Source organism: Ambystoma mexicanum, chromosome 10 (assembly GCF_040938575.1).
Source record: "Ambystoma mexicanum isolate Mex_15411 chromosome 10, UKY_AmexF1_1, whole genome shotgun sequence".
NCBI lineage: Eukaryota > Metazoa > Chordata > Amphibia > Caudata > Ambystomatidae > Ambystoma > Ambystoma mexicanum.
In genome coordinates, this window is record NC_090932.1 from 1,302,467,274 (window position 1) to 1,302,492,638 (window position 25,365).

At 46.9% G+C, this 25,365-nt stretch overlaps 1 protein-coding gene across 3 annotated transcripts in view; it reads right to left on the reverse strand.

The window, feature by feature from the left end:
- Nucleotides 1-2,112: 2,112 nt before the first annotated feature.
- Nucleotides 2,113-25,365, reverse strand: part of LOC138492268 (zona pellucida sperm-binding protein 3-like) — a 48,537-nt gene continuing 25,284 nt past the window's right edge. For all 3 annotated transcript variants that reach the window (XM_069619313.1, XM_069619315.1, XM_069619314.1), the window contains exons 4-10: nt 15,768-15,856; nt 5,234-5,408; nt 3,293-3,401; nt 3,041-3,132; nt 2,795-2,886; nt 2,472-2,600; nt 2,113-2,311 (exon numbers count right to left, since the gene is read on the reverse strand). In XM_069619313.1, coding sequence (XP_069475414.1) covers nt 2,127-2,311; nt 2,472-2,600; nt 2,795-2,886; nt 3,041-3,132; nt 3,293-3,401; nt 5,234-5,408; nt 15,768-15,856 — 871 coding nt within the window. In that variant the 3' untranslated portion in view covers nt 2,113-2,126. The remainder of the gene's footprint in view (nt 2,312-2,471; nt 2,601-2,794; nt 2,887-3,040; nt 3,133-3,292; nt 3,402-5,233; nt 5,409-15,767; nt 15,857-25,365) is intronic.

The following is a 25,365-nucleotide window of genomic DNA, read 5'->3' on the forward strand; positions in this document are numbered from 1 at the left end:
TCATTGAGACTGGCATTGGAGTACATATTCCCTCCGAACATATGGGATTCATTGCTCCTCGATTAGCATTGAAAGGCATCCAAGTACTGGGAGAAGTGATCGATGCTGACTATCAAGGAGAAAGCACATTTTAATGAACAGTGGAGATCACATACATATTGCGGATCCATGTAGGAGACAGGCTAGCCCAATTGATTGAGATACCTGTTCACTGTCCATGATCAGAAAGGGAGAGCCGCCAACAGTGTTAACTAAAACCACCCCCCTTTCCCGCACCTGTGTAGTTATCAGACCACATGGTGCCAGGTGCAAAGATGTGGGTATAAAAGCCTAGTGCCCCACATGTACCCGCAGATGTCATAGCGTCAGGCAGAACCCAAATTGTGTTAGTAATGGAACCTGGTAAGGATAATGTTCTACTGACGAATGTTATTTATGAGAATGATCAACACGGATATGCTTTTTCTGGTTTGCTTTAAAGATTCTGTGCCTGGCTGGTGTAAGAGCAATTCTGAAGGGTCTCCATTTGGTAGACCAAAACGACACAGCAGAAGCAAATGTAAAATGCCACATTTGTGCAAACAACCAATTTGAAATTGACGAGGTTGGAGAATTGAGATTCGTGGTCACTTGATGCCAACCCAGACATACCAGCCCAAGCAGGTACAAATATACTTCACAAAGATAAACCAAATACAAGCTGCCCAAACTGAAAACAAATGGATCTACTTGGCTCAGGAAATTCTAAACATAAGCAAAAATAGGTTATCAAATTCACATAATGGAATGGATCCAATGACAACCTGTCCGGTAGCAGTGCCAATACGTGCTTCAACTTTGAGACACATTTTCAGCATCACGTATAAGGACTCTTTGGTGGACGTTAATGTCCCGACAATCATTTTCACTTTATGAATATTTTCAGTTCTGTCAGAAGACAGACAACAAATTGAGAAATTTAACTAAGCTCTTTATTGCTAAAGGTGATGCCTTGAGGTTGTCAAGTGTCAGCAATTGACTAGGACTAAACAAATTAACCAAACCCCCCAAAGAAAAGGATTTTTCGGCAAAAAAAAAAAAATCATAGTAAAAAACCCACGAAAAAACATCCCGCAATGAAAGGACGTCATACCCATACACAAGAGCTGTGCACCATCTAAACAGCCGTTCACTTGCAGGGAACAGCATCACTCATCCTCCACTAAGTTTCTATATTAGGTCAAGCAAAACCCGAGATTAGGCACCCGGCCCATGTGCTCCACTAGAGTGCTTTCCATTGAATAATATGTCCCACTTCCATATACAAATATACCAAGTAGCACCAAACCGCTAGAGCTTTTCACAGATCCACTCCCAGCACTGGTGCAGAGATGTTGGATTCCCCTCCCCGCCCCCCCCCCTCCATTTTCCGTTAGTAGGGGAACATGGCGCCATAGGCAGACACTTCCCTGGAACCAGTTCCGAGCATTTGAATCTAGTCAGAATTCCATCCTTGACACCATCTCCAGATAGATGCCCCAGTGCACTTCGACCCAGTTACTTCCTCACTTTGACATCTGTAGCAGTCGCGGTCACAAGGGGTGTAATGGTCACCTCTAGGTCTATATTGTACCCTTTACCATATTGCTCATGTAAGCAAGCTTCTCCCCCCCCCCCTTCAACTCCCACTGGCCCATTCCGGTAGCAGCCATTTCCAACCCGAGTCTCCCTCCTAGCCAGTTAACTGTGGTGGTACCATCTGCTACGTGGCCACCCCATGACACTACACAAACTTGACCAGACCCATAAAGACATTGGACATCTAGAACTGGTGGTAGGGTGCATGGTTTGCATGCGTCCGAGCATCCTTCTTGGGATCCCCTCTCCCAAACCCAACATCAACTTGGGTTAACCCAGTGAGTCCATCTGAAGGTCAGTCCCCTTCATAATCACATGCCCCTCCCCTAGTTCGTAGCCAATGAAATCCAACAACCAAATCCGACTAAAGAACCATCCCTCAAGAGTGCTATGCAAAGCAAGTGACAGAACATGACCTTATCAACCTCATTGGGACCCAAACCATACTTATGACGGTCATACATTGAAGTAATGTACAAAAGAAAGGACACTGAATAACTTCTTGACATTTATTGTGCATCGCTCTTCTCTTCTTCCAGCACGAGCCGCGAGGTCTCTGTCTCCCCTGTGGCATCGAGTCCTGCACTGGCCTTCCCTCTTTGGTATAGGTGGACGCCCAAGAAAACCAGGCCGAGCAGAGCAGCTTCCATCAGCAAGGCCCCAATTGCTGGGGGCAGCCCAAATGCCCGATGCTCTGCATGAGAAAGCAAGAACAAAGTCAACACTACTATTGGTTTGTTGGGGGAGGTGGTGAGGGGGAGGTGGGGAGGGGGGGAGAAGATCTGTTCAACACCCACCCACAGTTGAAAAGACATGGCACTCCTTCCATATGGTCCCCATCCTCTATAGCTTACCTTTGAGTTCATTAATGGCTAGAGTTCGGTTCATGTTCCATTCATAGCTTCCAGTCCTGGGGTCGGAGCTGACATGCAGTGGCCCAACGCTCACGGTGTGGGTCGAAGTCTCAAAAGAAGTCTCAAATTCTGCGACGAGGGAAGCCAGAAAACAAGTAGTTTGCATGGACATCCTGCCCACTCCACACAATACATCAAAGGTAAGTTCCAACTGGGCTACAAGGTGTGCAGCACCCCCCCCCCCAACCTCACTAGTGTGCAGCAAAGAGACAGAACACGCACCACCAAGGGTCGGGGACATACATGAAGAACACAGACTGTACCTTTCAAGCCTCTCCCAATGCGAGGAGCTGGGCAGTTGGACTCGCAACAGGCACAGACTGAGCTGGCAGAGGGGTTATCAAGCAGCTCCCACCTGCAGGACAAAGACATCCTTTCCTGAATGATCACTCTTTTTGAACAGAACCCAAATGCCCCCAACACCACCTCCTCTTTCTTCTACCACCGCAAGTCATGTCATACATGGTCAAGTAGGTCCAGAAAAGGCCATAGCAGCTATCCAGCCTTACCTGCTGGAGTCTCTGAAATAGGAGCAGGCCTTCCTCGTGGCATCTGTCAGCACGTTGGGATCCCAAACCAATAATTGGAAATGCAGATACACCTGCAGGAGAAGCAGCCAGAGTGGGTAACGCTGGATCAAACTGTCAGCCCCTAGCCCATTGCAACTGGCACCTCATGAACAAGGCCAATGCCTCTCCCAAATGCCCCCTACTTGATCTTCCATTTTGGGTTCTGTGAAGGAGCAGGCTACCGCTACTTACATCAGAGTTCGCCACAGCAAACCGGAAAGCCTGGAGAGTAAGACGGATTCTTGAAGGACTGGGCCTAGCCACAAACTTGGAATCTGCTCCTCTGCCATCAATGAGGCACCTAGGAGAACGCGTAACAAAAAATGGTTTAGGCCGAAGACAATCATTCACAAAAAGCCAGACTACCCTTAAGGACATATACATGCCTGTGACAAGAGTGATAAAAGATGCATGGAGACTGGGTCCAGCAGGCAAGAGAATCCTACCTTTCCAGGCACTTCATCTGTGCTTTTTTTAGATTTGGCCATCAGGTGGCGCTGAAGGGACACCTATAAGCCAAAACGGGTGTATTGGAGTACAGATTGGGAGAAGGAATGTGTGGAGGGACAGGTGGTGGGCATGTTATGTAGCCACTCACCAACCGCTGATGGCCATGCTAATCCCTAGGGCCAGTTCCAACCATTGACTGGTCCTTCCAACCCCTGCCTCCCCCGTGCCCCCCGCGTCCCTCAATATAGATCATCCTGTGATGCGAGCTAGCTCTACCACAGAGGCAAACTTTTCTCTGTACAAGCATGCCCGCATTATTCCAAAGCAGTCTTCAGGGGTAGTGGCTTAAGTGCAGCTGCAATAGAAAGGTCTTGGTCACGTGTGCTTTCAGCCAATAATCAAAGTGCCCCCATCTGTCCCTTGCTCTGAAGCAATGTGCAAAGGAAAAGCATTGCATCCTCATTTTGGGCTTCGGTATAGGTTTTAGATAGGCATTTGCCAGATGCTGCCATCATAATCCCAGGTACTCGCCATTTTCCAGCTGTTGCCATCTTGTGATAAGGTAGAACCATTGTGGCTGTACCCCACAAATGCCTAGCCAAATTCTACAAAATAGTAAAAACTGGAATTTGCCAATGCATATTACATGGATTACTTCCACAAGCATAATCCAAACAGTTCTGCACAGTGCAGCTACCCTCCACCCCCGCACACCCTCGATCAAGCATTGTGCATTGCCAGGCTTCAGGTTTTCGCACAGTGAACCTCTCACTCAACTACATTGCTGCGCAATCGTCCCTCATCAACTGAGCTGTTGCACTGTAGCCAGAATTAGTATACGTCTGGCCCACCTCACCCTCTGCGTAGGGTGGCACCCAGGGGAGTTGCTAGGTCTGGAAAAGACTCGGGGCTAAGGTGATGTCGGAACTGTTGGGACTGGGGGCTAGCTAGTCTTTTGGCTGTAGCTCCAGAGATTCTGTCCGGGGCTACAACCAAAAGATCAGGGGCTATAGCCCCCTTAGGCCCCACCTAGCAACGCCCCTGGGTGAACCTAGGCTAACATTTCATGGAAAAGTGGGGGGGGCAGGACTGACCTGTCAAATGTTGTAAAGGAGCAGATTTCAGAGACTTGGGAGGGGCAAACGTTCTTGTGTTGGAGCATTAACTTCTTTAATGGGACTGTTCTAGTGTCGCCTCAATGTTACAGTTGACCCTCTCCTTCAGGTCTGAAACCACACAACTGCTATGAGAACAAGCAATCTCCTGTCCCACCCTACCCTTCCAAATCACTCCCCCAACAGGCAAGTACTAACCCCCATCACTATTTCAATTGCCTAAAAACATTCATCCCAGTGCAGGGGCAAACAATGAAATGATTTAAATGAGTAATTGCCGGTCCTTTGTTAACTGTGCAGCCCCTTGCACCATTTGTAGTTTCCGCCCAGGCTCTCTTGGTCACTCAGGTCAAGTTAACATAGCCCAATATTTCAGGGGGCGGGGCTAGTGAAGCCCAATGGTTGTTCTGCCACTGACTCCGTGCAAGTCTTTGACCTCCCTTTCCCTCCCCCCCAACCCACCCCCCCCCCCTTAGGCGTCTTCTGGAAAGGTTACTAGTGAAAGCCTCTGAAAGCCCAATGCCCGACTAGCTCAGCCGCTAGAGCACAAGAGTCTTATGCCACTTACCCATAATTGTTGATGATGCTGTGCGTCAACGTGGTGGGGTCGGGACTCAGAGTAGCCTTGCACTGGTCTATGTAGAGAAGCATGGGCAGGTGGAAGGACCCTAGCACAGAAAGCTCAATGTTGATGCTGGAGCCAAGGCCATAGACACGGGTGCCCGAAGGAGCGCTGAAGTCTGCTGCAGAGTGCAAGAGGAGGGTGGGTTAATATCTGCACAATCCTACATGCCTCCCCGTAACAACCTCCCATAGACGTGCAGCCCCGCTCCGTGAGGGTTCCAGCATGGAACGCGACGCCGGTTGAGCGCTCCCTCCCATGCTTCATTGCTAAACAGGCTTGGTTTATGCTGTCCAATAAACTTCATGCAGTCCCTGCGGATGAGGTTTTACAAAGAACCCGTCACATATACCCTTCAGCACCTACTCGATGTGCCTTCATGGATAGACGCTGCGCAAGGGTGTGCGCATGGGGACAACCAGCTACAAGTCTCACAACTTTGCTTTCCTAATGAAAATTGAGTCAATATAAACTAGTGGCATCACATTTTATTTAAAATAGTAAAGTAATCGACTCATACATACTTCATGAACATCAAGACCCAAAAAGGGACTCATAGTAGCCCACGTGCCCACAGCCCTGCTGCTCTTACAGTTCCACCGATAAACTACCTGGAGATGTGTGGGCGACAGCAGGGAACAGGCCCCTACATGTCACCTTCAGATCCTTATTGGGACTACTCAGCAGTTTTCAGGGGGTAAATTTGTTGGTACACAAATGTGTAAGTCTGGGTACACACCTATAGCCACAAATTAATGAACATTAAAACGTCCTAAAAATGGCAGACATATTCCAGCTTTGCGACTGCCTTGCCACCAATCAATTTCTCACCTATATTGAAGCCAAACTGCTGGCGTTGCTAATGCTTCTCATACCACGGAGCAACGCAGCCAGATTTACTGCTGGAGAGATACGACAGTACATTGAAGCCCATTACCTCCACGTCCACTCTTCCTCGTCCCAGTACTTACTTCATGAGGCACCCGCCTCCGACACAGGCCCTTCTTCTATTTCTTTAAATCCCTATAACTCCTCCCCCACATCCATGTCACTCAGTTTAAATTTTTCCTGCCTCCGGCAGGTTGGACTTTTTCTTCCCGGTGCGGGGCACCAGGGAGCACCGATTGCTGGCCCCCTGGGGGGGGGGCTGTGTGGCGGGGCCCTCGGCTCCCTCAGGTGCAGCACTGCTCCTGGGCCCCCTGCGGGGCTTGGGGTCACAGTTGAGCTGGATTGCCTCGCTCGGTTCTTTGCTGGGCTCCGGACCGCAGCGTGAGCATTGTGTCCCGGGTCCTGCACGGCCCGGGAGAAGGTGAGGGGAGGACTGGGCTTGGTGTTTTTCCCCTCTCCTCCTGTTTTGGCCATCTTGATTCGACTTGGCAGTGTGGGCTAGCCTTCCCTTTTGTTGTGAGGCCTCTCTGCTTCTTGTCGTGGGGTGACTGTGACAGAGTATTTGAAAGTGCGGGGGCTCTGTTCTGTCGCAGGCATGCCACATACCACCCGCTCCTCAGAGACACGGCCCAGGATGCACCGGATGTCAGCTGCATTCTCTGGGGGAAGGTAAGGAGAGGGGAGGACTGTGCTTGATGTTTTCCCCTCTCTTGCTGGTATGGCCATCTTGACTCCTTTGAAAGGCCGTTACCTCGTGCTCTGTGTACACATCTTTATTGGAAATGATGGCAAGCACTTGGCAGTATGGGCTAGCCTTCCTTTTTTGTTGTGAGGACTCTCTGCTTCTTGTCGTGGGGTGACTGTGACAGAGTATTTGAAAGTGCGGGGCTCTGTTCTGTCACAGACATGTCACATACCACCAGCTCCTCAGACACACACAGCCCAGTATGCACCGGATGTTGGCTGCATTCCTTGCATGCTGCCTGTGAATACGGCGCAGATTTTGGACACATCTGCAAGCGGCCGGAAGGGTACCGGCCTGGCATAGTCTACACTTCGGGTTCGAGTCTCAGCGGTGCTGACTCGGTCCTTCATCCTTCCTAGACCGATGCATTGGAACGATTTAGAGCATGGGGCTACCAGCTACTGGATACAGGGCTCAAGCCACCTCTCAGTCATGTGGTGTGTTAGTGGTGTGTTTGGGTCTGTGCTAGCTATGGACGCAGACTCCTTGTCCTGTCCTCTTCCTCTAAACTGCGCAAGGGAAAGTCAAAGGAGTTGATTTGCTTTTCCCTTGTCCGGCATGGGATTATGGAAAATGATCATGGAAGTAACGGCCATGCAGGGGGTTCCCAGTGTCTCTTCTTTTAGGCCCTAGGTCCTCCGGTGCTGACGTGTTGCTTTCACGCCTCCTCTCAGACTTGTGGGAAGTGATAGGGCACATGGTGGCACATGTCTGTGCTTAGAGGGGTTCTCAGAGCCCCTGGTGCCGGAGGGGGATGTCACTTCAGTGGGTTTTCCAGTATAGGCATACCTCAGGTAGGGGGTTGCCTTTGATGTCGGCTATCCGGGATGGATTGCTTTGCCCCGCTTTGTGACAGTACTCTGCCCTTTTGATGCCAGCCTGGTGGCTCCTCTGTCGGCTGAGGGGGCCATAGTCTGCTGGACTTCTGGCCTGTCCAGTATCTTCCTTTTGATAGGTCAAATCTTTTTGTGGGCTGACAAGCATGCTGTTATATTGTGGCGCAGGCCTGTTTCAACGTCCTGTGATTTCCCTCTGGTGCAAGTGCAGTGACTGGCGGTTTTCCCTGGCTCCTCGTCTCTATCTTCTCGGAGGTGTATGGGACCGGTGGGGTTCGGTTTCCTGGGTAATGGGCTCCTTCTGGAGGGGGTATAAGTTGCCGTTCCTGTCTCCTCCTGTCCAGGTTTGCATGGTTAGGACTTTGGTACCCAGCTCACGGTCCAAGTAGTTGGCCATGGGATCCGTTCTCTCCGAACGGTTGTTGTGGGTTACCGTCTTGCCCGTTCCTCTCCCTGTTCAGGGTCAAGTTTTCTACTTGCGGGTGTTCCTGGTCCCTATGCCTTCTAGGATGTGTCACCTGCTTATGGGTCTCAAGACCCTGCACTGCTTGTCCAGACGTCTGGGGAGAGCGTACTCTGGATGTTGTGCAGGGGGGGGGGGGGGGGGGGCGCTTGCTGGCTGTTCTGGGCTGGGTTCTCAGAAGGCAGTATGTCTCGACTCACCTGTTGCTGAAGTTACGGGGCACGTGGCGTCTTGCATGTTTTCCAGTTCCTTGAGCCGGTCTTCGGTTACGTCTCCTGGTGTCTTATACTCTCTCCCACTGGCTCCCGACATCTCGGCTTTCGTAGTTTTGTTTTCAGTGTCCCCAGCGCTGCAAGTGTCCCTGCTATGGTGGCGGGGGGTTTCAGGTCTACAGGCTGAGGTGTGCATGGTCCTTCCTCCTGTGACCTCTCCTACTACCAACACCAGCAGAAAGGGTATACATTGGGGGTCCTCTCAGCTCAAGGGTTGAGAGATCTGGGGAGAGCCGGTGATCATCCAATTGGCAAGAGTTGTGCCATTGTGCAAGCTCTGGTGTACTTCGAGGAGTTGCTGGACGTCGGCGGTTTTTGGTCCGATCGGACAATACGACGGCCTTGGCATATGTGAACTGCAAAAGGGGTTCTGGCTGTTCCTTGAATGCTCTGGCAGCGCTGATAGGCACCTGGGAGGAATCTCATCTGGTGTATCTGCTGGCCTCACGTATCAGAAGGGTGGACAATGTTCAAGTGGATCTTCTCAGACGCCGGTTTTCACTCCTCTGCAGAACTGGTCCTGTTGGCCCAGGTCTTTGCGGTGACCTGTGTCAAATTAGGGTCCTTGGTTCTAGACCTGTTTGCATCCCTGGCCTCAGCAGAAGTTCCCCTCTTCTGCTCTCAGTTTCAGGTTGAGGGGATTGGGGGATGGACGCCCTCTCTGTACAGTGGCCTTGGGGTTTTCCTTTATGCCTTTCCGCCTATTCCCCTTCTGCCCCGGGTGGTTTGGCGCATCTGAGTGTCCAGGGGGACTGTGTTGTTAGCTCTGTTCTGGTGTCGCCGGGGTTGGCTCCCCTCTCTTTTGGAGCTTCGTTCCTAGGAACCTTGGCTGGTTCCGAGGTGGCCGTGTCCCCTTCAAGGGGATCTGCGGTTAGAATTCCACCGGATGCAATGGGCGGTGTGGCTATTGCTCAGTCTAGGTTGATATCTCAGGGGTTCTCAGATCCTGTAGTTGAGTCCAAATGGATGCTCTTAGACCCTCCACTCTGAAGGTGTTAGGCAGACATTGGGGCCATTTCCGAGACTGGTATGGGCAGTCTGGGATCCCTCCCCTGCGTTCTGGCCTCTGCTATCCTTCGGTTCCTCCAGGAGGGGTTTTGACAGGGGCCTGGCAGTTTTTCCAGGCTTCGCTCTCAGCGGGCCTCCATGAAATTCCTTTTGGGGGACTCTGACGGTCACTTGGATGGGGAGGTGTTGGTGGGGAAGTTGATCCAGGGTTTTTCTTCTTCCCTTCCTTGTGCTGATAAAGGGTTTTCCTTTTGGGATCTCCCTCTTGTATTACGGTTCCTTCACGGGCCTCCTTTTGAGCCCGTTTCCGAGATTGATATCAAACATCTTACACTGAAATCTGCTTTTCTTATTGCCCTCACTTCTGCCCGTAGGCTTGGGGAGATTGGGGCTCTCTTATGTCACGCTCCTTTCCTGAGGGTGCTGCCAGACTCGGTGGTGCCGGGGTGTGGTCCGAAGTTTCTCCCTTCAGTTGTCTCTCGGGTTTCACACCTCTCAAGGTCAGGTTCTCCCTGACTTCTTTCATGATCCAAGAACGCCTGAGGAGGTGGCTCGGCTTAACATTGATGTCCGGCGGGACGCGTTGGAGTATTTGGCTTGGTTTGCCTTTTCCACCAATCTGATAGTCTTCTGATTGCTTGTGGTCTGGCTGGGGCTGGGCATAACGCATCTGTGGTTTCCATTTTCCGGTGGTTCCGGGTTGTGATCTCTAGGGCCTATGTGGCAATCAGGGGCGGTCTACCAGGGGTTTCGCGGCTTCCTGGCCCGATGTAAGGAGGGTTTTTCTCTGCAAGAGATTTGTATGGCTGCCGCCTTGGCTGGTCTAGACATTTTCATCAACCGCTATGGGTTGAGTTTCTCCCAATCGGGAGTTGGTTCCTTCGTGGTTGGAGTTTTTGTCTGTGGGGATGTGATTTAAGAGTTATTGTGGGTGTGTTTTGCTGCACTGTTTTTGGCTCTGTCTCATTGGGACCTTTTCCCCTTTGATGCTTTGGTATACCTCATGAAGTAAGTACTGGGACGAGGAAGAGTGGACGTGGACGTGGAGGTAATGCTCCGATTACTTACCGGTAATCTTCATCACTCCTAGTCCTACTCTTCCTCGTCACAGTACTGACGACCCTCCCTGCAGGGAAGGTCCCATGCTCCGGCTTGGTAATATGAAACTGAGTGACATGGATGTGGGGGAGGAGTTATAGGGATTTAAAGAAATAGAAGAAGGTCCTGTGTCGGAGGCGGGTGCCTCATGAAGTAAGTACTGTGACGAGGAAGAGTAGGACTAGGAGTAATGAAGATTACCGGTAAGTAATCAGAGCTTTATTTTGGAACAAAAACACTGCGAGATAAGGGGCGAGTAGTCTATGCACGTTTAACAATCTCTGGGGATGAGTGACAGGAAACAATGAAAACTGACACCCAACAATAGAGAGTGGATCCGATGCCACCTTCCCCATTACACTTCATAACAGCAGTTTGGCACCAAGAATATGGGTTTCATAAAACAGGGGGCAGAACCACCACTTTTTTTGGAAGGGTATATTAAAAAAGAGGCGGGTTGTTCTATGTGGAAAGATCTCATTAAGGCTTCATGATGTATGATCAAAAGAAAAACTGGGAATAAAAAAACAAAAATCGGTCTTTTGCTCATGAGACCTTAAAAAGGTCTTTTCACATAGAACCCATAAAACATGCTTTTTTGTAACAGTGTGAATGATTGCAATTAGAGCAAGATAATGTAGCTACTAAGTAAGTGTGATCACTATTCATTACACTGTAGATCCAATTCCTTTGATCGCTCCAAGCGGGAAGGATATCTGTCTCAGGTTTAAGTGTATCATGGTCTGATATTGCCCTTAGAATCCACTTAAAATAATGAGACCAAGATTAATTTACTGTGAAGAGCCAGACTGTTCTAAACGCCGAGATGTGGTTAGCCATTTGAAAAGGTACTGCAACTATCATTTCCATATTTCTCAGTTTTTTGTTTTGGCCAATTTGTGGCACTTGCTCCACAAAAATGGCCTAAACATGTGAGTGAAGGGGTTTCTGAACTCAAAAAACCTGGGTGGCATAGCAACCAGAACACAGATTTTTTTCAACCTACGCCGCAGTACTACCCAATGAGGACTTCCCAAACAATAGTAGCACCAATCTGCAACTTTGTAATAAGCAAGTTAGGTGCCGGCTTTCCATTTCTAGCCATGCATGGATTTGTAGAGTTGCGTCATTGGGCTACTTCATGTCCAATTGGGCTATTTGTGCTACTTTTGAATGCAGATCTGTTTTTCTTTATTTTTTTTTTATTAAGTCCTCCTGAGGCTGCCTCTCTACCCCCACCCACCCCACTTTCTACCACCACACACACACCCATTTACGTGCTGGTTGCGTTTTGTTTGGGATAATTCTGTAGAGTCCTCCCGAGGCTGCTTTGTTTGTTTTCTAATCATAAACAGCCAACACAAACCCACCCAATCCCCACTCCCTCCACCCCCACCAACCCCACCTCCACCCAAAGACCCACTTGCTCTAACCTCACAAACCGAATCCTCAAGCAGGCCAAGGTCTGGACGCGTGCATCCCGGGCAGGGGCACATCCACCACGTACAAATATCTGGCACTCTGAAACTGCTTTTATACTGTGCCAAATCATTGTAGTAGAACAACAAAACAGATAACACACCCGGTTTGCTCCATTCCACACTAATTTATTCAATGTTTAGCCCTGGTGCAAATGTAAATAATCGGTGAAGCTTAACTTCAGTATAATAAGCCCAATTGGAACATATGAACAGAGATCTGTTGCAGAAGTGTTGGGAAGGGGACAAGCACTGTGATGGGCCAGGGGGACGGTCGAAGGACCCCGCCCCAATGTAATCAACCCACAGTGTAGCGCAGGGCATGAGCAAGACTGCCATTTTGCATAGATGTTAGTAATAGTGAGGAGACAAGGCCTGCACATCAAATGCAGCATTTTATACACTGGGGCTCTAATTGCGAGACAAAGGAATACTCCAGCCATGCCTGAGCTCCCACGAGGACAGCCCACACCCCCAACCAACACATAACTAATTCATTGTTGTAACAGTGTTGCATAGCTATTTTACGTTATCTCACACTGGCCAATAAATGACCTGCCCATCCCCAGACAACCACGAGTTATAACCCATATAACTAAGGAAAGGCTTGGTACATCAATGAAGACCAACACAAATGAGACAGGTCAAGGGCGATTATTGAATTTAAAAGGGTTGATTAAACGCTTATCTGAACCTAAACCCAAGGATGGGATCAAGCTGCAACCACCAAATACAGTCCTAGTCAAGTCTATCAAAATAAAAGGGCCTTTGCTAGCAAACCTATTGCCAATCCTGAATTCCAAATACAAAATGGTGTGGGAGCGTATTGTGTGCAAAAATGGAAAAGTGTTCAAAAACAATATGTCAGGACAGTTGAGCAGTTACCCTCCCTTCCCCACGCTCACAGGACAAGGCAGCACGCTCAAGCCTCCTGCACTCTGGCTTCCTTGGCACAAGTGGTTCGTATGGTCTCACACCACTTCTTCGGAGAATCCTTTTTGTGTCTTAAAGAAACATCTTGTCAAAACACAGGCTTCCTCTGCCTTGAAACAAAGTTCACTTGGCTTGTCAAGCACACAGTATTGCCTCCTTTCCTAGTGACTGCTGGTACTTTTAGTTCCTTTTGTTACTCACAGTTCAATATCTCAGTACTAGGACCTTCTGTGCCAAAGTCTTTGCCATTGAAAGTCTTAGCCATTGAAAGTCTTACTGCAGAAGGTCTGATGGAGCAAACAAAACCCCAAAGTTCTTTTCAAGATTCTCACATTCACAATTGGTCTGCTTCCTTTGGCTCGGCCCATGGTCCCCCTAGTCGGGCTCGGATCCCTTTTGACACCAGAATCGAAGACGTGCGACTGTGCACAGGAATTACCTGTCACTGGAGCACTTTGCTTTACACTTCCTTACAACTCTAACTTTCACTTCTGCCACTACTCGGCTGGATACCTTACAGAGACCTTCGATTGGGCACACACGTGGTGCCAGACCACTGTCTCAGCCTTGCTCTTTTAGACTACAAGTACCAGAATGCACAATCAAGGTTTTGGTCCCACTTCACCAGGTACCAGCACTTTTGGGATTCACACAAAGTTCTTGTCACAACACATTATCCCACCTTAGTTTCCCTCGAGTCACAGGGTCGCCATCTTTTACCCTCGGGGATGAGGCATTAGCAATGGGGATTTACTTGAGGTCAGGGTCCCAAGCCCCTGCCCCTCAGCTACCTGGGTTTCTGGAACTCAACCAGCAAGCAAGCACTGATGTAAACACTACCAGAAAAGGATAGCTGGAGTTTTGGTTCCCTGGGGCACGGCTCCCCTGCCACACTGTAGCCCCCTTTTGTACTCACAGGCCTTAGTGTCTTGGCAGTCCGTTCCCCTTCTTGCTTCCCCAATGTTCTCAGCTGTGGACTTCTTCTGGTCTTCACGGTTACTTCAGCATTCCCAGCTCGCTCAGAGTGCCTGGGTGGCTGACCTTTTATACTCTTTGAAAGAGTTGATGCGAGTCAGTTGTGTATAGTTGTCCCTCCCTGCCAGACTCGTCCCCTGACCTAATTAACGGGACATCATGGAGACTGTCCATAGGAATTAATTGCCCATGATGTATGGGTAATCCTCATGACTCCCATCTACCCCTTCTCCGTCCCAGTAGTTGGACTGGGAGAATGGAAGTAGGGATTGTGGGAATTGTAGGATTCCCTGGAGATCATGGAAAAAACATGTAGGTTCGTCAGGGTGAAGGGGGTAAATTTATTGTGATGGGTTGATAAATTTTCTATTGGGTTTTAATTTCCCCTGGTAATTTCCTCCTTTTATTTACAGAAAGGTACTGGGGTACGACGGGGGGACTCTGCTAACAATATCCCATGACAACTGAGGGGAGGGTAGGGGTGTGGCGGAACAGGATGAATACCATGTCTTGCCCGAGGCTGTGTCTCCCATAGTCCCCAAGAACCCCCCTGCCCAGGAGATTCTCCCTCACTCACCCGCCACAAGCCCCCCAAGATCCTTGAATTCCATGGCACCAGGTGACATTCGACCACCAACCCTAACAAGTCCTGAATGTTTGAGAACCCACGTTGCACGTCTTTGAACCAATCATGATTTTGATCGTGAGGTGCTCGGAGGAATACATTATAGTCCGAAATGAGGGTGGAGTCCTTGGAGCCAGATGGGACGAAGGGAATGAGTGAAAGAGTGCGTGGAGGACAGAGTGCCCCAGAACCTCCCTTGTGCCAGTCTTAAAACCCACCAGGTGCACAGTATAATGAAGTAGCATTAGTGTAGTTAATTTGTTCTTTGACTTTTGTGGGTGAAGATGATCTCTGCAGCACCCGCGTGATGGAAGACAGACTGGACCCAATGACCTGGCATCCCTTATGGATCAGGCGGACCATGTATAGGTGCACACCAGCCGTGCAGGTTTTTACTGTATTGTTTTGCATCATGATGACCGTCTCCTCTTAAGCCTCTGCTTGTACCATTTTTCAGCAGACCGTTCTTTGCAGCAGAGTTCTTTGCTGTTGCTCTGATTTTTGAGATTAAAACGTATTATCCTTACAAGATCGACTTGGGCCTTTTTTCTCTAGCGGGTTGTATTTTGTCTTCTGGTGTGAGCATTTAGGGGCGTCCCTTCAGAAGCCTTTGACGACAGGAGCCACTTCCTGTTGACAATGGCAGTCAAAGTGCAGAAACAGCCCAGAGAAAGTTGGCTTTAGGATTGATTCACAAGTTTAAAGTGGTAATTATTAAAGATTTAGTGTCTTTGGCTAATGCGGCTTTCTTTGATCGAATCTAGAATATTCTGCCTCCTGCTATTGTTCAATTACCTTCACTCACATAGGCACCATTTGACGACCTGTAAAACACTGCAATCCACAGTTTTTTGTAAATACATTTCTGGTCCGTGTATACCCTTCTAAACCCCAATAAAAAAAAGTTAAAGATAGGGAAGACCTTTGCCCATTGCATCTCAAACTTGAATACTATTAATTGGTAGACAGGCTCTCCAAGGTATTGACAAGCAGTAGATAAAAAGCAACACCATTTTCAGGAATGGTCAAGCCATCATGACAATGAAAACCAGATGGAATGGCACAACTCCCAGTGGGAGACATGGTTGGAATCTCACGCCACCTGGGCAGTGATATGAAAAGGTCCTGACCAGGTTCAGACTGCGGTACACATACTTACCATTCATCAGGTTTGCCTGAAAGTTCAGAACCCCAGAACTGGACAGCTGGGACATCACAGGGTAGCTGGTAGACGGAGCTGGGATCAGACTGCAGAAAGTAGCATTAGAAGAGAAAACTGGCATTAGGACCGTCATAAAGTAGCAGTTTCCTTCCCACCACCTGAAGTAGGAAGGCAAGTGCCATTAACACCTTTGGAACCTCAGCAGCATGGCCAGTTAGACCGCTTGTCCCCAACCCCCTAAACACCATTTGCATCAGGCATTATACCCCATATTACATTCTAGATAAACCTTATGAAGTTCATTACTGGTACTGGCACTTGGTCTGGCAGAATTACCACCAGATTACAAATGTCGGTTAGGGTGGTAAATCTCCATTCCATGGCACCGATAACACTGGTGCCAGTAATACCAGCTATGTTTTCTGATGGGGTGGCAAAATTCCCTCCAGCTCTTGGATGGAGGCGATTATGGACACCCCACTGGCAAACTTGTACTTCGAAGGTGCAGGAACATGCTGGTGAATGGAACTACCGGCACATTACCACACCGGCAAAGATGTAATGAGGCAAACCGCAGGTTCTTTGAGTACTTGAAGCTAACCATACAATGCTCATTTCTTAGCATCAGTCCTTGACTTATCATATTCTGTACAGTTATGGCTGCAAGCCCTCCTGGGAAAACGAAATAAAAATAAATTTTAAAAAAGCAATGTAATCTAATCAAACATTAGATTAGCTACCACCACATCACCTAAAGCTTAATATCAAGACAGCATGCAGGAACCTTTATACACGCACAATGAGCCACTGGCCAAAGTGGCATTAAATTTGGGATACTGGCTGTTGCAACATCCTAGCTCCACTCCGTCAATCTCTGGACACTAGTGAGAAATTGACTGCACCACTTGGGGATCCTTGCAGTCCTTCAGGCATACACTCCACCAAAGCACCACCACTAGGTTTGTGGCAGGTTCCAACTGTTCAATAACCGAACATGATTAATCAAGGAATCTCTGCTTCCCGAAACTGGGTTTCCACAATGAAACATTAGGCTTGCCTACTCCAGAAGCATGGTCACAGGGCCCAGTCAGTCCTATACTGGAATGCTCAATGCACCCACCTGCAATACTTCATAATCACACAACCTAAAGAAAGGTCCATCTGGTATATGCTATGTATTGCTTCAGGTCCCACCTTGCCTTCATTTTGTATAGCTCTTCAGCAGCTGCATCAAGTGGTCTTGGGGTTGGGTAGGTGTCACGAGGTCACAGAACAAGCTAATGCAGTCCTTTTGATGGGCATCGAAAATTAAAGCCTGAAGGAGGGAAAAGGTTTGTTGGTAAGTGGAACCTTTTTCTTTCGTCAGGCCAGTGATGCTTAGTGGAGGACTGCACCCAATGTTTAGTCTACATCACAGCCCCATGTGAAAGGCTTGGAGCGTTGGCAGGACTGGAGGAAATCTGGATGAGCACTCCAGACTGGAGCGGTCTGGCGTGATCTGCCCTAAATCTTCATGTAGTTGCATGGATGGCCAAAATGTTACTGGAGGTCAGCAGACAGGGATGGAAGCACTTGGCAGGTAGAAAAATTACCATGGGCACGTCAGACATTGCCCTGATGGGGGCCTAGTTTAACCTCTTCAGGACCTGTGATACATACTTGTCAGGTTAAGTGTAGACTTTTTGGGAGCCTGGCAAAGACAGCACGATTATTCCCAAAACAAGGCAGCTGCAGGGAGTGACAAAGCCGATGGCTGGGGGGCTTTGAATTAATCTTTTTTAACTCTTAAATTAAGTTATTTCAAAGTAATTACAACTCAGAACAGACAATCAAGTTAAACAATCAGAGCATAACAAACTATAAAATGTAATAAACATAACAAGTCAAATACAGTGCAGAAAAAAACACTAATCAATAATTGACCATTCACCATTATCCTAAATACTGCTCTTACACACAAGAATACTACAAAGACACCACAAACATTAACCCTCACCTACCGCCCAAAGAAAAATAAGCAATAGAAAAATAAATATATACATTCTGACAGAGCATCACGCATAAAACTCATTGAATTTACTCCACTGTTCATAAATATCCTCTTTGTGTAGTCTACTCAATTTCAATTTCTCAAAACGAGAAAAGTATTTGCAGTTGAACTAACCAATATTCCATACACAGCTTTTTCCTAGTCTTCCAGACTCGCAATAATCAGTCTGACAGCAACCAAGAAGACCTTAGCAATCCAACACATCAGATATTCAAGATGTCTCACACAACTCGAAGATTTCAAAATCACCACTAATGGATTTCTAGGAAAAGCGATCTCAATCAACTCTATCCAAAACACCATTATTTTTCCCCAATCCCATAACATGTGTAGCAAAGTTACCTTCTCTTTCAAACAACCCCAGCATCTATCAGTATCACCAAGTCCCAATTTAAACATCTTATCCGGAGTCCAAAAGTCCTCTGATTAATAAAGCGCAAATTCAAATCAGCCTTTGCCCCAATTTGAACCTTCCACATATTTTCCCAATCCTTCAAGGGAATAACCTCTCCAAGTTCTTCAGACCATGTACATCTCAATTCATCCCATAGTACTAAGGAACGATCATCAGTCGGAAACTTTAAAAAAACTAGACACCTTATGAGGAACAGTAGAGAAGATCACACCTCTCAGTGCGACAGAGGCAGGTCAATCATCTGACTCCTCTCCAAAATCAAAGCAGCCAACAAATTATATCTTCGCAACTCCTTCTGGTGTAGACCACATATAACCTTCAAATCCTCAAAAGACATACCCATCATACCAGATGTCTCCCAACAATAATATGCCCCTATTAATCCAGCCTCTCCAACTCAACATCCTATTGTTAAAATCTGCAAACCTGGACTTGATTCTGCCAGATGGAAGCTTCCTCATAAATATAATCCTCTTCCACCACCAGAAACCAAAGAGACAATAGCATATTTAGTGACCATCACGGATTGCAATTTAGCCACTTGCCGAGGTAACTTACCAAAGGAGTACAAACTTTTCACATGGAAAGGACTTGCAGATTTTCCTCAATTCTTGCCCAAAGTGGAACTACAGGTCTATTCATAAAGTAAACAGATTTCTTTAATAAAAAGCCATTGAAATAATTCTCAAGAACAGGATAAACAAAACCACCTTCTGAAGCCCCTCAAATCATTAAATATCTCGGTATCTTGTGCCTTTTGCTAGCACCCCATTAAAATTATTGAAATACCTTATCCACCCGACAATAGTTTTTTGAAAATCTCAATGGAAGAGACTGAATAATGTATAAATCCTTGGGTAAGAGCACCATCTTGATGGCATTGACTTCAGCCCAAACCGACAATGGTAGTCTTTCCGATTTACGAATGTCCTTCCTAAGAATTTCAATGATTTTATCAACGTTGAACCCAACCATCCCCTTCATATCTAGTAAGGTACACGGCCAGATACTTCACAGAACTATTTCCCCCCCACCCATTTACAATTCCAGTTTAACAATTGATCCCGTACAGGTGTGTCACGGACAGGGAATACTACAGTTTCTTCCCCAATTGATTCTGTATCCTGAGAGCTTACCCACCTCCTCAACCATATCTCGAAGTATATTACCACCAGTTTGAATTACCAAGGAGTATCGTAACATCAGGATAAGCCAACACAACTTCAATGTCACCCATCCTAAAACCTGAAAGACACCGAGATTGTCGAATATAAAGCAAAAATGGTTCCAAAGCTAAGTTAAAAAAGGTAAGGCGATAAAGGACATCCTTGATGAGTACCTTTGAATAATTTGAAGGGAGCCAACAGTAACCCATTTACCCAAACTCTAGCACTAATATCTAATTGTAACGCCCCAACAGCATTAATGAACAATGGACCAAAAGCCATCTTCATCAGTGTAAAATTCAAGAAGGTCCAATGTACACTGTCAAAAGCCTTCTTGGCATAAAAAAAAATAAAGACACATTTTCAGCCTACGCACTAGAAAGGTTTAAAACATCTAATAGCGTTCCAATGTTATCATACCCAAAGCGCTGTTTCCTAAAACCTACCCGAGTACCATCTATCAGTGCACCTACATGTTTATCAAGCCTACAAGTTAGGATCTTAGTAAAAATCTTCATATCCACATTTAGAAGGGAAATGGGATGATTATCACACTTTGATGCATCTTTCCCCACCTTTGGGACTACAGAAACAATAGCCTCCCTCATTGAAGGACATAGTGTACTTTCCATCAAAATTCTATTATAAAGGCCACATAGTTCAGGAGCAAGCAGCTCACTAAAAGGATTGATAAAATTCAGTCCACAGGCCATCCGGCCCCAGAGACTTTCCAATTTTTAAATCATGGATAAACCGTGGTACCTCATCTACTATTACATTACCGGAGAATCAATAAAGTTTCTAGCATCATTAGACAGACACTTCATCAAAAAACTCAAGATCCACTGATGGACTATATCCCACAGCATAAAGAGTAGAGTAAAAGGAACAAAAACACTACATTTCTTCCCTCCTAAACACCATATTACCTGAACCATCATCTAACTTGCGAATAAAAGAGCGTTAAGTAAAACCATCTTCTCGCCAGTAACCTACCACTACAATCTTCACTCTCCCAAAAACAGTTTCAGATAGAAGACCCCATGATCAGCTTGAGCCTCACTGCACATTTCAACAACTCTTACCTTATCCATGTTAATAGGGTCTTCTCTAGCCTTGGTACGGGCAAACTTAGACTGAAGTATACCTAAATCCAACTCTAGATCTTTCAACTTATTTTCCCATTTCCGCCTAATCCTAGCAGTCCAGTTCATCAGCTCTCCTCTTATCAAGGCCTTAAGAGTCCAAAACTATATATCGGCGGACCAGTATTTTCAATAAAGAAATTCACAATATAACTATTCAGTGAAGTTAGACCATCATCAATCTCCATCTACCAGAATCTCGTTTCAAGGTCCCAAAAGGAAGTTTGACTTTAACTAATGAACGGTCCAAGAGGAACCTTTCGCAGATCTTTGCCTCCACCACAGTTTCAACCAAAGTGTTCAGAGATGAACACAATCAAGCCTGGAAAATGAAAAGCACCTCTCCCCTTGATGTAAAGTCCTCCATGAATCAATCAGGTCAAACGTTTCAATAAAATCTTGGTATTCCTTACTAGACTTCTGGCCAGTAAATTGCCATTTTGAAGATCGATCCAATTTGTAGTCCAGGACACAATTAAAATCCCCTCCTAAGACAATAGGCTCCCCTCTCATAAAGAGCCTAGTTAGAGAACCAAAAAAAATCACCTTAGACACATGGTCCATATACAGAACCTACGGTAAAAACCCATCTTCAAATTTCAAATCAACCAGAATCACACGACCCATGTCATCCATCGCCACCCCTTCCACCCAACCACCCCCTCCGAATTAAAAGCCCAATTGCCCTCGACTTAGAAGAGAAGCAATTCAGCCACGCTTGTGTATCTTGAATTAGTAAGAAGCTTCTCCGCACCCTCCACAAGATGAGTTTCCTGAAGAAAAATCAATTCTCTCCCTCCAAAGTCTAGACAACACTTTCTTCCTCTTTATTGGACAATTCAACCCTTTCACATTCCATATTCAACCCCTTCACCTTCCATGTTCCTACCATAATCAATCCCATAGCAACTAAAGTAGATGAGTATCAAATCCCCAAAAAAGGACCACACAACTTTAAAAAGTATAGAGTAAACAAACAGATCCAGAATAAATAATGTAATATCCCAACCCCGACAAACAGATCACATAAGTCTGACAAAAGCCAAACCCTTAAAGAAAATATATTTACATAAGTAGACCAATTCCTAACTATACCACCCAGAAACCTGCATCCACATAGTAGTATTTACTAAACTCAAACATTTCAAATTGAATCAGAAAGAAGTGAAACAAATTCCAAAGCACACCAAAGAGCCTCAGGACAAAGCTTCCACCAAGTATAGAAAAAGAATGTTTTAAAAAAACACAATCGCAACAACTTCATCTTCAAACCTATTAAAGAAGTGAAAAGGAAAGCTAGAATCCAAGCAGTAAATAAAACAGCAAAGTAGGAGCAAATCAAGAACATACATAACGAAAGCAAATGTTATAACATCAGAGATTACATCACCAAAACTATTTTACAGTTCTAAGGGCTAGTGTCACATCTACAACCTACTAGTATTCCAAAATGGCTGAGTGTATGACAAATAGAGAACTCTCCACTGCCATAATTAGCAGTTAAATGTCATGGTCACACAAAATGACCAAATAAATCACCATTCATCACAAAACAGGGTGACAGAACTACCAAACATTAACGATGATAGTTTTCTTGTCCGACGCATTTAAATACTAGTGAAAATGTATCAACGACCATGACACAGACAACTAAAAGTACTGAAAGCATGGGGCCATATAGAAGTTAGCCATGACACAGAATGCAAATAATCAGTCAACCTCCATCTAAAAGGGAGGCAGCCACGACAGACTCAAAATTGACTGCTCAAGACCGGTTGAATGATGCAACCCCACTTTTGTCTGTGGTAGGCAAGTCTAACCAATAACATATCACAAACTCCCTTCCTCCATTTCATCTTCCCCTTGAACTCCTCCACCCGTCAACAGATCAATCTCCCAAACCCAAAAGTGCAAGCTGCATTCACAACAATGTATCAGGCAGGGATAGCATATTGTCTTCCAATAAAATAACTCCAAGGCACTTGTCTAATTGGATTTTTCAAGCCACTTCCGCACTCACAGATATCCGATTGAATTTGCCCAGTCACCTTAAACCACAGGACAAGTAACTGGTAAACCGCATAGTAAATATTGTAGATGGGAATTTGCATAGCACCCTCAATTACACCCAACTAACGTCCACGATTCCCTGGTAATTTTACAAACTTCACAGCATAAACAAGGGTGATTAAGAACCCACAAGTTACCAACCCAACTATTTTTCTGATAAGCCCAACTGGGACTCTCCGATCTTACAATATTCTCCACTGCCTCATGGAATATAAACCAGCATTTGCAAATAACCCTTTCCAAGTTCACGACTTCAAAATCGGTGAGGGAGGCCACACCATTAATCCTAGCAGTCATGAGAAGAGAAGCTCCTGCGATTGTTGTTGTAGACCCTCATAGCCGTTTTCCAGATGCACTGCCATGAGTATCCTCAGCATCCAAATCGAACAAAAAGTGCAGTTGCCACATTCACAAATCGCTTCTCAGTGACATTGCACCTTCACTCTCATCCAAGGCTTCTGATGAACAATTCGGCCCTTGGAATTATTGTGCAATAAGGTAAATAAAACAGTTTCAGCCGTCAGGGCATAGAGGGTCATTCTGCCTTGAATTCGAATGGCAGTTCACTGACAAAACAGCATATCCAGACCTTTGCGTCAGCTGGTACCACCATCCGGCAACAATTGGGTGTCGAGAGTGCACACACCAAGGCTTTTGCAGACAGCCATGTCTTGTGACTGCACTTGCTGCTGGACCATTGGAGGCTCCTCCCCTGCCTCCACACAACTGTCCCTATGGTCAAAAGCAGATGGCAGCACGCAGCTAGCGCGAAAAACAGCTTATTACAGAATAACGAATAAACGGCACCAGCCCTCTATTCTGCTTGAAGTTTTTTATTTTTTTGTCAGTAATATTTCGAGCCAGCCCCAGGAATTATATATATATATATATATATATATATATATATATATATATATATATATATATATATATACACACACCAACATACTGCACCGTGATTCAGTGTCATAACCCCGGCATCCGTCCATTTGTATCCAACACAACCATAGCTCATTCCTTTTCCCCCCAGAAAAGCTGAGAATTAGTCCTTGTTTGTTTTTGGCATAAAAAGGCCGCAGATTTATTCCACAATATCACAAAACCATACTGTACACATTTGTGGAAAACACTCATAAGATGCGGCGACTGCTCAGTGTCCCGAATGACTGCTTCCCCCTTTCTTTCCCCAAGAGTCCAAAAGTAGGCCCAACTCTCACCACCTTGCGTCTGAGCCCCTCCTGCCCCTGTAGGCGCTCCTGGGTGGGAAGAGTGCCGTTTCCTTGGGGGAAGCTGAGCCCTAGTTGTTCCTCCCAGACGCCCCTGCCGCTTAGGCTCCCAAAGGGCGCTGGATCAGAGAAGAGCGAAGACCCTTCCGGCTTTCTCCTGACTCATCAGGAGTCTGTCTCATGCGTTTGTTCGGCCAAACACCGCCTAATCATCCTGCAACGATGACCACCAGGTATTCCTGCTTGTTCTGTTCGTAGGGTTGGTGGGAAAACGAAAACCCCCTCGGTGGGTAACGGGCGTCCTCTGCAGCAGCTGGAGATGCTGCTTTGTGTCTTGAGCCTGCCCATTATAAAGGGGAATCCACTCCCCCTTCCTTTGTTCGCCCTTCCTGGGCTTTCCCCAGATTCTGCTGCGCTTTCTTTCGCTGGCTTTTTCTTCCTTTTGCCGTGCCTGCGTCCCCACCCCCCCTTTCTTTCTAGGAGGGGGGAGGCCAGGAGGAGGACACTGCCCGGGTTATCAGGGGTGCCTCCTCCATTTGCCTTGCACTCTAGTCGTCACTGGCATAACCCCGGCATCCGTCCATTTGTATCCAACACAACCATAGCTCATTCCTTTTCCCCCCAGAAAAGCTGAGAATGAGTCCTTGTTTGTTTTTGGCATAAAAAGGCCACATGATTTATTCCACAATATCACAAAACCATACTGTACACATTTGTGGAAAACTCATAAAATGTGGCGACTGCTCCGTGTCCCGAATAACTGCTTCCCCCAAGAGTCCAAAAGTAGGCCCAGCTGTCACCACCTTGTGTCTGAGCCCCTCCTGCCCCTGCAGGCGCTCCTGGGCGGGGAGAGTGCCATTTCCTTGGCGGAAGCTGAGTTCCTCCCAGACGCCCCTGCCGCTTAGGCTCCCAAAGGGCACTGGATCAGAGAAGAGCGAAGACCCTTCCGGCTTTCTCCTGGCTCATCCGGAGTCTGTCTCATGTTTGTTCGGCCAAACACCACCACGCCACGAGTGGGTTGCCACCCACTGTGGCTCCCCCCTTTGCTCCTGTCCTTACATTTCCAGTATTTTTGTGCAGGGCTTCCAGAAACAGATCCATGCCCAATGTTGATAGGTGCACCCCATCCTTGAGAAAATAATCTGTAGACTTCAAATTAATCAGGCTGTGCCTGATCTGGCCAAAGCCCCTGCAGAACTTCGCCATTGCACAGTTTAGCTTCCACCTGAACTTCTCTACAGATGCGCGATTCTCTGCACCTCTCCATTCTGGCCTTGGGATGATATCTGACCAGACCATCTCCGTTTCCCCCAATTGACCTGCCAGCTCCTGTAGAGAACCCCTCATACCGGCCTCGGAGCCCTTCTCCCCAGGCTTGTCAGGTCGTTACCTTCCAGATGTATGACCAACACCTCCGGCTTTTGCTGTTTCCCCAGCAATCTGCGCACCCGCAGTTGTGCCCACTTCCTCCCTGGCCCCTCGTGCCACTCAATTGGAAATTTTGCTGTCTGTCAACTCCTCCT